The sequence below is a fragment of the Xenopus laevis genome, chromosome 2S, assembly GCF_017654675.1.
Source record: "Xenopus laevis strain J_2021 chromosome 2S, Xenopus_laevis_v10.1, whole genome shotgun sequence".
Taxonomy (NCBI): Eukaryota; Metazoa; Chordata; class Amphibia; order Anura; family Pipidae; genus Xenopus; species Xenopus laevis.
Window position 1 is genome coordinate 34,372,056 of NC_054374.1, and position 15,849 is coordinate 34,387,904.

The 15,849-nt window shown below is 37.5% G+C and overlaps 1 protein-coding gene across 4 annotated transcripts in view; it reads right to left on the minus strand.

The window, feature by feature from the left end:
• The window catches only part of bclaf3.S (BCLAF1 and THRAP3 family member 3 S homeolog), a 47,111-nt gene that overhangs the window by 13,540 nt on the left and 17,722 nt on the right, over window positions 1-15,849 (minus strand). For all 4 annotated transcript variants that reach the window (XM_041583621.1, XM_018249071.2, XM_018249069.2 and 1 more), the window contains 4 exons: window positions 8,049-8,196; window positions 7,221-7,275; window positions 1,922-2,611; window positions 1,052-1,711 (listed from right to left, as the gene is read on the minus strand). In XM_041583621.1, the coding sequence (XP_041439555.1) occupies window positions 1,052-1,711; window positions 1,922-2,611; window positions 7,221-7,261 (1,391 nt within the window). In that variant the 5' untranslated portion in view covers window positions 7,262-7,275; window positions 8,049-8,196. The remainder of the gene's footprint in view (window positions 1-1,051; window positions 1,712-1,921; window positions 2,612-7,220; window positions 7,276-8,048; window positions 8,197-15,849) is intronic.

Sequence of the window (15,849 nt, forward strand, 5' to 3'; positions counted from 1 at the left end):
GATTATCTATACACTTCTGTGCTTTCAAGAAAAAAGGCTTCATTCTCATTCATACAATGGATGTGTAAACTTTTAAACTTGAAAAGCAATATTCCTGGACCATATGACTAATCTGTTGCCCAAATTACTCTACAAGGAAATTTCATAAATGCAAACAGCAAAGCCTTCGGCCTCAAATATTTCAGTGATGTCCAATCTTCTACATTTGTGGTTCATAACGAGGAAACCGGTCTTCCTTCTGCTCCAGGTTCAGTCTTCTTAATGCCTCAGCATTTGACAGCCATAAAGAGTCCAAGATTTTAATTAATCAGCATCAAATAGAAAGGTTGATACAAGAAAAATGACTTATTTGATAGATGAACCGTCATGATTTTAAGGTCATACCAGACATAGCTGTGCAAGATTTTTTTGAATGGCATATCCAAAGAATTAGGAAATCAAGGTCATAATTTCCACATGAAGTCCAAATGATTCTGTATTGATAGTGGAACCAATTTGTTTTTTCATCTAGGAAAAGTAGAGACATTTTCTTTGATTTTCCCTTATGGCAGAAAGAGAGCCAGTCATCGGATGTTGCTTAATTCAGAGGGTAATTGGAAAATGAAGTCACTGTATGCATAAACCATTTGGAAGAATGTTGTTTTCAAAAAGTAATAGCTTACCAATGAGGCTAACTAATAGACTGTATTGGGTTGGGCTCATAAGTAAAGAGATCGTTTATGGTTTGAGACGATCCAATATTCCATTTTCAACAATGTTTAATCTACCTAATTATACTTGAATGTTGTTTTTAAAGCTGATCAGTCTTCACCATGGTTTCTGCACGTCCGCTGTTGTCATGAAATACCCCTTTCTTCCCATAACATCTTTCTTGCATCATTCTAAATCACTTTCAGACTGTCATCCACATCATGATCTCAAATGGATTAAATATATCTTGTAATCGCTATTTTACTCCAAATTGTGCATCCAAAAAAAGTATGATCTTTGACCTCAACCTCAAAAAAAATACAATTTCAATTAAGAGATTAAGCAAATGAAAAAAAAATACCTATACTTATCCGCCGGGTTCTTCAAAGCCAAACTGACCATGATAGTTTCCGCTGCTGGCATGGTCTTCTGCGATGCCTTTGGGTCTGTAGTTTTAGGAGTTTTATCTTTCCAGTTATGCGGAGAAGGAGATTGCTTTCTTAACTCATCCTCTTTTCTATCATTTTGTCTGGGACTTGGAGGTCTCCCTTTTATATCTTGTTTGTATGAATCACTGTTAAAATTCTGACTGTGTTTTGAACTGTATTTAGTAGACAATTCTGGAATTCTTTCAGTAATTTTGCTGCCATTGTCTTTGAAATGACTGTCCAGTGGTTTACCATGATGAGAATTTCTGGTACGATTATGGGTTCTCTCCTCGTGCCGGCTGTATTTGTGATCACGGTCATCACGGGAGTTTTGTTCTTTGCCAACATAGTTTGGAGATCTATGACTATAGTCATATTCTATTTTTTTAAATTCTCCAGTGTTTGTCCTGTGAACGAAAGGACGAGGGTCACCAAGGTCCATGTCTTTTGGCCAATCTTTGCCATAAGGTTGAAATGAATGATCAGTTTTCCAGTGGGAATTTCTGTGTTGCTCTCTTAAGTCAGATCTCTCATTCTCTCTAAGCCTTTTAAAAGGTGGTTCTTGCTCTCGGAAAGCTTGATCCTCAGGAAACCTGTTATAAATTTCAGTGGGTACATTAGCAATTGAGAAAACCATCATAAGCACAAACCTACTCCAATACTGTCAATACTACACTCAATCAACTAATTAGTTCCCATTATTAAAAGAATAATTATTCAGATTTGTTCAAATGATGATAGATATGACACCAAAAGACCTATACTAAAAGATGAATAGTTCCATAGGATAAACTCTGCCTTACCTTTTATGAAAAGAGCTCCTTTCACCAAAGTCCTGAGAGTGTCTCCTTGGTGGTGGCAAAATTTCATCATTTTGATTTTGATTGTTCCAGTGATCTTGATTATTGGACCATTCCCAATTATTTTCACTAGGATAATGTCCATGGATATCATCCTCTCTTCTTCCTACTCTAAAATCACTTGAATCTTCATGCGTATTATGTCCTTGATTTATGTGATAATAACCGTTATCATTGTCTCGATAAGGTGCTTCTTCAGAAAACCTTGGAGGACCAAATCTATTGCCATCCCTGTGCCTCTCTGGGGAATATATCCTTTTTTCTCGTTCAAATTTGTCGATAGGAGATTTATTATTATGCCTGTGCCTCTCTGGAGAGTATATTTTTTTTTCTCTATCAAATTTTTCGATAGGCGATTTGTTGTGATCTCTGTGCCTCTCTGGGGAGTATATCCTCTTTTCTCGATCAAATTTGTCCACAGGTGATTTTCTTGAATTTGTAGGAAAGGAATCCAGCTCATAAGGTTTATCATTGAACCTATTAAAATTCTGTGTCCTTGTGTTGTTCTGCCTGTGCCTTCCTTCCTCCCAGTGTAAAGGTCTCCTAGAATTTCTTCTAAATCCGTTTTCTTGACTGCAGTGATCCTGAAAGTGCTTTTGCCTCTGGTGTTCAGGACTTCTATATGCTGGTTGCCTATGAAAACAAAATATATACATTTATATTTAAAACTATTTAGCTATGATCCTAATAAAGTATCTATGATCCATTTAAAAAAAAAATATTATTTTGTCATGAACACAGATTGTTGTGTTTATGTTAAGTCACAGCAAGAACATACTTGTTTGAAAGCTAAACATACACTTCACATTCACTTCTATGGCAAGAAAGCTTTTCAGACAACAGCTGTAATTTATCCTTTAAAGAAGAAGGAAAGTCGTTTACCACCCCCCAAATGAATGTATATACTTACGTTATAGTATCTATAGTATCTGGGACTGGTACTCTGACAGAGGGCATATGAGCAGATCTTAAAACCTGTTGTAAGGGGCACAACAAGCTATTTACAAGATACAACTGATCTGCAAACAAACTTGCAGGCAAAGGACCACCTGCAGAGGGTACCATTTTGACAACAATGGATGTAGAATCATTATATACAAACATTCCACAGAAAGGATGGTATAGATGCCTGCAAAACATTTCTGGAAAAGCATGATCTACCATCCCAAGCTGTTGTACAACTGATTGAGTTTACATTAACACACAACTGCTTCTTTTTTGGCTTTGCACCTCAGTATGCCAACCTCTTCATGGCAAAATTAGAAGAGGACTTCTTCTCCACCTGCAACACCAAGCCTCTGACATACTGCTATATAGATGACATTCATAATCTGGACAGATACCGAACAAGAACTTATTCAGTTTTACAAACAGTTTCAAGACTTTCATCCAACTATCAATTTGAAAATGAACTACTCTCCCACTCACATCCACTTCCTGGACACAACCATTCACATCAGGGAAAATACTATTCAAACTACCATATATGAAAAGCCAACGAACAAACCATCATATCTAATGTATGACAACTTTCCCCCGGACCACACTAAACACTCAATAATCTACAGCCAAGCTTTACGGTACAATTGTATATGTTCGGACACCGATGAAAGGAATCACCACCTCAAAACACTCAAAGCAGACTTCATCAACAGGGGCTACAACCGCATGATTGTAGATCAATACATTCATGCAGCTACCAGGATTCCCAGAACTCACCTTCTACAATATAAACAAAAACCTGAAATAAATCGGATTCCCCAACATACAATCCACAACTATGGACCCTCAGAAAAATAGCCAGAAATCTACAAGGTACACTTCATAAGTATGAGAGGCTCAAAAGCATATTCACAGACCCACCACTCCTAGCATTCAGACAGCCTCCCAACCTAAAGTCACTAATAACAAGTGCCTTATTGCAACCCACCAAAAATGGAACATATTCATGTGGCAAAAAATAATGCAAAACCTGCCCACGCATCCTGACTTCAGACAAAATACCAATTCCAGACACACTAGGAATACAGCATCCATGGTCACCACAACTGTTCTACTTCCAATGTTGTGTATTTAATACAATGCACTAAATGCATAACAGGGGGACTATATATATATATATATATGAGAGACTGAGCAAAGCCTGAGAAAGAGAAATACACACCACCGATTCACTATTACCAATAAAAAAACTGGACACACCAATAGGAAATCATTTCAATGGCCCAGATCACTCCATAAAGGATTTAAGAATTTTGGTTCTTAAGGGCAATTTTAAAACAGATAATGAAAGAAAAGTGTGGGAATACAAATTAATGGAAACTTTCAATTCTCTGAAGAATGGACTAAAACTAGGCCTTGGATTGATGGCTAATTATGTGGACTAAGAAAGGACAGCACCAGGTCAGAAATACCAACATGTCTGGATATGGACTATGAGATCATATGGAATTCCTTTGATTCTACACTCCAATAATTCAGCCCTAATTTATACTCAGCCTCTTTGAACCACATTATCTTGTACCTTATCTACTAATCTCTTGCAGATCCCCTTGTAAATGACTTTGACACCTTAAACATAAATTGATATTCCTTTTTGTTGGTCATTTGACCTATGAGCTGAATGCTATATATATATACCAGAGAACACCACAGCTTCAGTGTAATCCGCTTGAAAAAGCAACTAAAATGTTCTGAAAGCTTGCTATGATTATCTAAGTTAGCCAATAAAGGTATCACTTTTATACCACTTTTGTTATTTTTTTTTATTTCAAAAGGGTTTCTCTGTAACATATATACTTACCTGAAACCCCCAATCCTATCAGCAGAAAACTGCACCGGCCCGGGGTTATTCCAGCAGGCACCATGGAGCGTTTCTCTTCCAGCTTCTTCTTTCTTCAAATTTCCCGGGGCAGACGCATGCGAAGTAAAATGAAAAAGCCGTCTTTTTAGTTAAGGTTCGGCTTTTCACTCTTATGCGCATGAAGAATCTGGAAGAGGATCGCTCCGTGGTGCTCACTGGAATAACCCCAGGCCGGTGCAGTTTTCTGCTGATAGGAACACCGGCCCAGGGTTTCAGGTAAGTAAATACATTCACTCAGGGGTGCATAACATTTGGCACCCCCAAGTGGTAAACGACTTTCCTTCTCCTTTAACTGAACAGTCTTAAACCTTTTTAGGTTGGAGCCCTCTTTCTAGTGCAAAACTTGTTCAAGTCTGATTATTTAATCATAAATATATAAGAACATCACTCTAATAATAATCAAACAAAAGTTTTACGTAAGTATTCACCCCTAAATTGACTAGAGTTTTAAATGGTGTATCACATGTTTCTGAGGACAGTATATGCAAGAAAACTCAGTACTCCACTTGGAACTGGGTATTGTGCTCATGTATAATGCTGGGTATAACAACTGAATCTATGCAAATATACATCTCTTTTACAGGCAGATCCTGACAAACTGGTCGGTCAAAGAGATTTAGTGCCAATAAATACAAGGTTATACATTATGGGGGTTATGTTATGAAAGGCGCAACATTTGCCCAGGTGCAGTAACCCATAGCAGCCAATGAGCAAGTAGTTTTTAAAAAAGCTTTTCTAATAAAATTGCTTTTATTTGATCAATTTAAATCTAATAAAAGCAATGCATTAACTTTTTGATAGGTTCTTACTTTGCACCTACTTATCCTGGTAATTCGTATCTTTATGTGGGTAGCACCTGGGTCATTTGACGACATACAATGGTGTGCGAAAAACTTATGATTGATAGCTCTGAATTACTGAAAGGCCTTTTCCCATAGAATCCATTATAATCAAAAAATCCAAATCTTTACAAAGGATTTCCTTTTACTCTGCAATAATAAAACAGTACCTTTTTTGTCCTTGATCCAAAATGAGATATAATTAATCCTTATTGGAAGCAGAACCAGCTCACTGGGTTTATTTAATGTTTACATGATTTTCTACTAGCCTCAAGGTAAGAAAACTCAAATTATGGAAAGATCCATTATCCAGAAAATCCCAGGTCCCATGAATTCTGGATAACAGCATGTCCTGTCCCGATTTTGGTATATTTTATTTTCTATTGTTCCCTCAGTCTGTATGAGTGCATTGTTGAAGTAGTGCTATCTATAAAAATATCTACTTAAGAAGGATTGCTGACGGATGTTACAGTATGGAGCTGTTGCAATCAGCAGAGAAGGAAGTGAGATAGAAAAAGAAAAATCCAGGGTGTTTACCTGTGAAACCATAACCTTTGTAACAATGGCAGAAAAGTGACAAGATAAAAAGGCTAATCTACGTGTTTAGCTGAACTAAATGATAAAACCTTTGGGTCGCTGTTTAGATTCACACCCATGTATGCATATGGCAGGGTGAAAAGCCTAAGGACAAACAAAGCTCTTCAAAATAAGGTGAAAATAAGGTGTGAAGTGGCCCAACTCATGTCATTTTATGATGCTGCTGCTTCAACTCTAATATCTCCTTAAAGACATGCGCTATTTTTCATTCCACTTTCATTTTCAAACGAATAATTATTTTTAACTACAAGAAAAAGAAAGTAAGCCCAACACTAGCCCTACTCAATGAATGTTAACAATATTTTGAAGCTGGTTGGACCAATGGGGAGGACATTTAATTGTCCCAAAGGCACTTTGGGAATTCCATTGCAGTATTGCACTTTCTTTGAATAACATATACTATACCTGTATCACAGTAAATATCTAGAGTATTTACAGCCACAATGGTCACTAAAGCCAAAAAGCCTTGAGCCTTCTGGGTGTATTCATGTTTGCTCCTTGACTGAAGCTATAATAATAATGTTATTTTAGTTATATTAATAAATGAGTCAGTCAAAAACGTACAGATTCCTTGTTGAAATCAATATGTTTATTTGTCTGGGTTTGGAAGGTGGTCAGCTCTATAATTATATAAATCTATAGTAAAACAGAATCTGGTTCCACCATCATGAAGCAAACTTTAACCCTTAAACATTTTGACTCCACCCCCATCTGTGATGTTATTGGAAGGCTATTGTCAGAAAAATGATCATGCCCTGCAGACAAAGCACTATCTACAATATATCAGGAGGGGAGATTGGATTAAATGGAGAGAACAAAGGCCTTTGATTATTCCTTACAAAAGCACATTCGCATATATTGAAGCAATAAGTATCAATAATAAATATTCCACAGCCCTTACACTAGAAGACAGATGGCACACATTTAGTTAGGTTTTATTTACCTGTGTTTCCAACTGGGAGATCTTGATCGTGATTTTGCCATTCCTTAAGTGTGATCTTTAAACAAAAAAAAGATCCATAGTTAGAGATAATGTTCATCTTACGAGATGTTTTACATAACTCAGGCTAAGGTAACAAAGTTCTGCAAATTGACTGCAGTAAAAAACACTTCGAGAAGTCAGTATGCCCTATGGACAAATCAGTATTAATATACTAAGAACGCGTCTTTTAGATTATCCACTGCCTGTCTCAGGTTACATCTCCCTGTAAAGCTATAGCGGCACCCACATGTGCCTAAAACTTTTATTTCTGGTGAGTTTTACCAAGAGACTAATGATAGAAACTATTGAATAATGTAGGTGAGTGTAAACATTAGCACTCTACTGTATGCCAAACTAAAGTGCTTAAAGGGATTCATGTTTTTATTTCTAAATTACACTATTTACACTGTAAATAATTCATTAAAATGTAATTCCGGAACCAGCAAGTGTATTTTTTTTTTAAGTTGTAATATTGGTGTGTAGGCAGCCATCTCAGGTCATTTTGCCTGGTCATGTGCTTTCAGAAAAAGCCAGCACTTTAGAATGGAACTGCTTTCTGGCAGGCTGTTGTTTCTCCTACTCAATGTAACTGAATATGTCACAGTGGGACCTGGATTTTACTATTGAGTGCTGTTGTTAGGTCTACCAGGCAGCTGTTATCTTGTGTTAGGGAGCTGCTATCTGGTTACCTTGCCATTTTTCTGGATTTAACAGGTTTCTGGATAACGGATCCCATACCTGTATCAATCTCCATGAACAATATCTGAGCCACCTCTGCTCACTTCTTACCTTTGCATATAAGAACGATTACAGTGGAATTCCAAGCAATCTGTTTGCAATATAGTCCAAAACGTTATCTTCCTTTACCCAAATGTGGTTTTGCATGTCAGTTCTTTCAGGCATATGCAGTTGTCCGCTTAAGTTGATTCAGAAATGTCTGGAAAAACAGAAAAATAATATTTTTTACTTCTATTCAGGCTGAACAACATGCAAGGTCTAATGTAGTCAAAACAAATGAAATAGGACTTTTAGATATCAAGGAACCTAAAAACCTGCAACATGTCAATATAAAATCACCAATACGTTTGTACAATAAGAGTTTTTGTTCTAGCAAAGCCATTCTCAAGAAACAAAGGGTGGGGACTGGCTCAACTACACTTACAATATGGTATGGAACCTCTAAGGCACAAATATAGAATATTAAGAAAAATGTTACATACACAGAAAGCTGTGTCCTTTTTCTTAATTCTATACTTTACAATAAAGACAAAACAAGATACGCCCTACTTATAAAGTGGGTATTTCTCATTAAGGACAAAGGAAAACAATTTGTCTTTTAGATAAGGGCTCTGATGACTTCTCATTCAGAAAATAAAAGCAACTATACAATCATGGTCTGTGACAATAGAGTGACCTTCATCAACCCAAACGAATATTTATTGTAGGTATTGCCATAGTGCTGCCTGTTGAAAGCCTGTAGATTCCAGTTTATTTCTTAATATTACAAGGCAATGAAATAACCTACAGATTTCAGATGCAAATCATCAGCACTAGTTGCACCCAAAAAAGGGAGTGAATTATAGTTTAATGTATATAAATCGTTAGAGCATTTATAAACACATTTCTTTCTTAGCCCTGAACACTTAAATAAATAAATAGTAGATAGCAGAAAGCATAGAAAGGGAAAGATATATGAATAGGTTCCAACATGTTGAATATTGCCTGAGGGATGGGGTTTGCACAGATAAACAACACTGTAAATACACACGTGTGCTCTCACTCCACTGGCAGTGTGTATGTGCATATGAAGGTTACCCATGTTCACATCACCGTCACCTCCCTACCTGACAGTGTAAGATTGGAATGGAAACAACCTCAAAATGTCCCTAGGGCAATGATCTTACGTAGGAGCCATTAGCATTTAGTCTGTTATTTGTAGCTATAAATACTACTGAGACTGTTTCAAGGTCACTTTGCACTTTACTAGAAGAAATGGAAACATTGCCTGTTTTTCTATTTTAGCCATTATCTCACCACACCATTATTTTAAGACCACACAGTGAAAACATGGAAGTAGATGACCAAATAGCATCTAGGAGGACAGACTTTTTTGGTTTTGCAAAGCAATTGTGTGTCTGTTACGAAAGGGGATGTTTGTGAAGTCCAGTAATCTTTATATAAACTGTATGGTTTTGCGTGCAGATTTGGGGACAGTGCACATCCACTGGGGGCCACAGTTTTTCCAACATGATAGGTGATTGGATTATCTCACAGAATATATATATATATATATATATATATATATATATATATATATATATATATATATATATATATATATATATATATATAGTAATAGAATGCTGATGCACACCATGATTTTCTTTTCAAAGTTACTTTATTAAATAAAGTAACTTTGAAAAGAAAATCCTGGTGTGCATCAGCATTCTATTACTATATAAGTCATTCTGTCTTTGCACCCAGGTGAAGTTTTTTCTAAGTGTGTGCTCAAGCCTTTATATATATATATATATATATATATATATATATATATATATATATATATATATATATATATATATATATATATATATATATATATATATATATATATATATATATATAACAAACAAGGGAAAGTTGTGCTCACCACTATTTTTTAAAAACATTAGGTGGGGGTGCAATGAGGGTGTGACCACAAAATACATATAGTCAAATACAAGAGTCCTCTGCACTCAACCCATTATCAATATATTTAAGACAGAGACATTTTGTGCATACTGCTACTAAAAAATGCCTTACCCTTTAAACAAAACAGGGATTGTTTGTCCATATATTGCAATATATTTAAGCTGGCCAACTACGTCAAAGTCATCCCATATCTGGCCAGTCCTATGCTCAATTTTATCTGATTCATTAAGAATTCTATTGCTTCATTATACATTTTACATATATATATATATCTCCTATATAATAAAGTTGAAGTGTCTCTGCGTCCAGTCCCTGTGTCCGTGGGATTGCGCTACTGCGCATGTGCCCCACGGACCGTCTCTGGCGAATGTTTGACTACATATGTTCTAGCGCCCGTTAATTTAACGGGCTTAATGTCTAGTGTATATATATATATATGAAATATTATTTATTATTTTATTATTATTATTATATAACGTTGGCCAGCTTTAGTGTGTGTGTTAGTGTGTGTGTTAGTGTGTGTGTGTGTTAGTGTGTGTGTGTTAGTGTGTGTGGTGTGTTAGTGTGTGTGTGTGTGTGTTAGTGTGTGTGTGTTAGTGTGTGTGTGTTAGTGTGTGTGTGTTAGTGTGTGTGTGTTAGTGTGTGTGTGTTAGTGTGTGTGTGTTAGTGTGTGTTAGTGTGTGTTAGTGTGTGTTAGTGTGTTAGTGTGTGTTAGTGTGTGTGTTAGTGAGTGTGTGTGTGTGTGTGTATAAAGTACCCCCTGACCATATAAAAACACGAGGCCGTGAGTCTTGTGACAGAAATGACATCAAAACTCACCGTTTATAACTTATGACATCAGAACTCACCGTTTATAAGGATATAATTTACAGGATATTCATGGCTTTTGTGTATTATATATATGAAATTTTTTATTATTATTATGTAACGTTGGCCAGCTTAAATATATTGCAATATATGGACAAACAATCCCTGTTTTATTTAAAGGGGAAGGCATTTTTAGTAGCTTAAGACTGTCTCAATGTCCTAAATATATCGATAATGGGTTGAGTGCAGAGGACGTCTTATATTTGTCTATGTATTTTGTTGTCACAGCCTCATTGCACCCCTGCTGAATGGTTTTAAAAATTAGTGGTCAGCACAACTTTTTGTTATATTTTATACAGGAGCAGTGGCCAGCTTTATGTTGTAGTATACAGCCTTTCAAGCTAAAGTCAGGTGATCCCAGTGGTGGCCACTAAAAGGGCAACCAAGATTGGGAGTTTTAACCTTGAAAGCAGCAAGTAAAGGTGGCCATACACGGAGAGATCCGCTCGTTTGGCGATGTCGCCAAACGAGCGGATCTTTCTCCGATATCGGGCTGATTCATCCTAACGAACGGGAGGTCGGATCGCGGGACCGCATCAACGAACAGATGGGATTTTTAGTCCCATCCGATCGAGATCGGGGAAGCCCGTCGGCGGCCCCCATACATGGGCCAATAAGCTGCCGACTCGGTCTGACTGCAGCTTTTATCGGCCCGTGTATGGCCACCTTTAGTTGCAGGTAAAACTTAAGCCGGCCATAGACGTGCAGATTTAGCTGCAATATCTGACGAAAGAACGGACTTCCCCATCTCCCGAACCTGCCACTAATCTTCAGTTTAAATAAAGTAGTAAAAGAACAGATCAGACAATGTTCTGACCCTGACAGCAATCGTATGAAAGTTTATGTCCGACGAAAGCTGGTGACAGCCTCCCACTGAAAATAGTCAGATTGGCAATATATGCAGAGATATTATCGGCAGCCAACAGAAATCTTTTAACCTGGCCGATCGTCCAAACGACGATATCCATGGGTTGAAAAATGTCAGGACTCTCCACACATGATCTGAAAATCATATGAATCAATGATTTGTAAGATCAGATCTTTGCGTCTATGGCCAGCTTTAGTCTCTGTGTAAAATGTATAATGAAGCAAAAGAATTCTTAATGAATTGTTATAGTTTATTCAGGAGCAGTGGCCAGCTCCATGTTGTAGCTCCCACCCTTCCCAGCTATAGTCAGGTGATCCCAGTGGTGGCCAATAAAAGGGCAACCAAGTTTTGGGGGTTTTAACCTTGAAAGCAGCAAGTAAGTTGCAGGTAAAACGTAGTCCCTGTGTAAAATGTATAATGAAGCAATAGAATTCTTAATGAATCAGATAAAAGTTGAGCGTAGGACTGGCCATACCAGGGATGACGTTGACGAATTTGGTCAGCTTAAATATATTGCAATATATGGACAAACAATCCCTCTTTTGTTTAAAGGGTAAGGCATTTTTTAGTAGCTTAAGGAACAAAATGTGTTGTGCCAGAACAGTACAGTGAATTACTAGACTCCGATATCTCTAGGTGGATTTCACTAGTCATGCTATCCTTTGAGGTTCAGCATCAGTTATTTAGATGCAAAGTGCAGGGATAATAAAGAGAGAAATTCACTATCCCACAAACTGGCCTCCAGGCTAAACCTTCAACCCAAATATCATCCTTATTATAATTTAGGCCCAACAATCCATGGCAATGTAAAGAACTGCTTTTAGATGCCATAAATTGTATGCAACTGTAAATTCTGTCATAAATACACCACAAGTTGGTAGTAGCAGTGGTTTTAGACTGGCAAAATACACGTTAGTAATCCATTGATATTGCTATGGGCTAGACTTGCTTTTAGGCTTATTTTTTATTAGTATTTTCTGCTAGGCAAACCACAAGTAACTGTGTGCCATTAGCCTGGAGGTGCTTAAAGCTAGTGGTTCATAGCATTGAAAGACACACATGAGCTTAAGTACAAGTATTTTAAGAGAAACCAGCTTAAAAAAAAACCTGCATCCTTTTATTCTTTTTATAAGATTAATACATAATTAATACATCATTTGTGGTTCAACTGTTTATTGTGTTAGTGTTGATATTATAAAACCACATAATGCTCTGGCATGCCACTTGAATCAGAATCCAACAGTGTGAAATATTTATTTTAAGGATGAGTCTTTTCTTCTTAAAGACTGCTATTAGCAGGGATTACCCTTACAACTACAAACTGGACTGAGCCAGACTGATAAATACTGGCTCTTAAATTGCTCACAATAGAAGCGAGATCATGAGAAGCAGATTATGACTGCAGAGCAATGTACTTGGGATAATTTTATTTAGAGAAAACCTGCTGGTTGATGTGGAACAGGGGTGCCCAAACTTTTTGCAACGAGGGCCAGATTTGGTGAGGTGAAAATGTGTGGAGGCCGACCATTCAGTCCGACATTCTTTGAACCATTAACATTAAATTACAGGAATGGAGTAATCGTAGCAGTAATATTTGGGCACATTAGTGAAATGATCTGCCACTTGGTCTATACTGCTGCCTGTGTGCTGAAGGTGTTAGCAATAGACACGTACTGGCACATAGTGACGCCATATTACTTTAGTTTACTGTACTGGCACGTCAGTACGTCTATTGACACCTTCAGCCCTAAGGGCCAGACTTGGTGTTTTTGTGGGGTTTTTACGTTGTGTTTTTAAAAAAGAACAGCCAGGTGTAAATACGCCACTGAAACCACATGCGACCGTTAACATGCGTTTTTCAGCATGTAGGATTCTTTTCCCAACATGCACTTCTCATTGTTTTCATTGAGAATTTGGACGTCATAATTAAAATACAATGAGTATTTACGCAAATTGTGGTTTCAAACGTGCAGATTCCATAGAGTCTATTGATTTGGTAGTTTCTTGACGTATTGGCATTTCTGCTTAAAAACGCCAATACTGGCGTCCTGTGGCAGATTTCAGCTTGCAAGGGCCCTGGGTGAATTGCAATAGTGCGTTTTCTATTAGTTTCAGTGGTAGTGCAGTTTATGCGTATTTACGCCTGGCTGCTTTTTTAAAAACGCAGCAAAAACGCCACATCTGGCCTTGCCCTAAAGAAGTATGCGAAAACAGCGCATCTTTACATGCCAGTACATGTCTATTGCTAACAACTTCAACTAACAGGCAGTATAAACCAACTGGCAGATCATTTCAATAATGTGCCTTAATATTACTGCTATGGGATTCCTGATCGCACTGTGATGGGGGGCCTCATTATTATTAATTTCATGATGGAGGCTGAGGGCCAGTGTAAATCTGAAAATGGGACGCAATTGGCCCCTGGGCCGCACTTTGGACATTCCTGATGTAGAATAAAATGTTCTATTACAGATGCCTGGGGGAAGCAATTTTCCAACACCAGCCATGGGCACTTTATATTTTATCAGGAAAACTGTAGCTTTTAACAGGCAGCTATCATAACATTGTGTAAAAACAACGCAAGCAGCTGTGTCCAATGCACAGTTAAACATTTGTAACATTCTTTACGCTGTACTAAAACATCGCAGAAAAACTTGTTTTACTCTGGCGATGACAATTTTATTTCTGCTGTGTTGTAAAAAAAGGGGGTATGTAATATATGTTGATGTAATCATAACAGCAGGGCCGCTCCTGCCATGAGGCAAGGTGAGAACCAGGCCCGACTGGCAATCTGCTGCAAGGTGCCATTGAAAGTATCTATTTACTGGGCTGGTGTGGGGTGAATCCCATACCTGGCAGGTATGGGATTCACCAGAAGCCCATTATCCAGAAAGTTCAGAATTACAGGATGGTCACCTCCCATAGACTCGTTTTATTCAAATAATGTAGGTCTGATCCAAACAAAGTTGTAAATCTTTATTGGAAGCAAAACCAGCCTCTTGGGTTGATTTAAAGGGGTTGTTCACCTTTGAATTAACACGTTTAAATCATTTTCAAGTACATGTAGGTACATTATCTGGACAACCCAGTCCCAGGCACTTTGGATAACAGGTCCCATACCTATACCTTAGATAGTGTTACTGTTCAAATTATCCTATCATATACTCCATTATAATGCCTTTTAGAGATCTCCTGATGCATGAACTCTAGTTTATATGAGGGAGCATGACATTTTTCTTCCTTTTGTGTAGCCAGGAGTGCAAGGAAGATGTGCCTGAACATAAAAAATGCCTGATTTTTTCACTATACAGATGAAATTAATGTCCCACATTTTATATTATTTATCACTACAGGTATGGGACCTGTAATCCAGAATGCTGGGGGACTGGGATTTTTCGGATAATGTATCTTTCAGTAATTTGGATCTTCATACTTTGTCTACTAGAAAATCATGTAAACGTTAAATAAACCTAATAAGCTGGTTCTGCTTCCAATAAGGATTAATTATATCTTAGTTGGGATCAAATACAAGGTACAGTTGATGGACAAATCACATTATTTACAAAAAATATTCTTTTACCATTCCCTGCAATATGTGTATTGTTTACCCTCCACTTAACACTAAGCTGTTCCCTTAGATCCGTCTGAATACCTCTGCCCTGAGTATCCTGGTGTTGGCAGCCATCTGTCAATTGAGTGGCAAGTGGCTTTTCAGACTATTAACAAATAAACATCCACCCTGGTGCTTGCTCTGTACATTTTAGGAAGCTACAAATGTAGGTTGTATATATTTCTGTTGCACAACATTCCTTGCATCAATACAGGTAAGTTAGATTCTGCCATGCCTCAAACAGTCACAGCAACAACACACACCTTCCACTCCATCTGTTTAATCTCCAGAAGCACAATTAAAGGGCACTTTCACCTAAAACTAACTTTTATTATTATGGCATTTCAATACATGCATTGCATTTAGTCTTTTTTCAGTTTTTGGTAGAATCCCTAATCATACTAAAGGTGGCCATACACGGGCCGATAAAAGCTGCCGACAGACCGTGTCGGCAGCTTATTGGCCCATGTATGGGGCCCCCCCGACGGGCTTCACCGATCGGGATCTGGCCAAAAGTCCAATGATTTCAATGATTTAAAAAACTAGGGTTACAT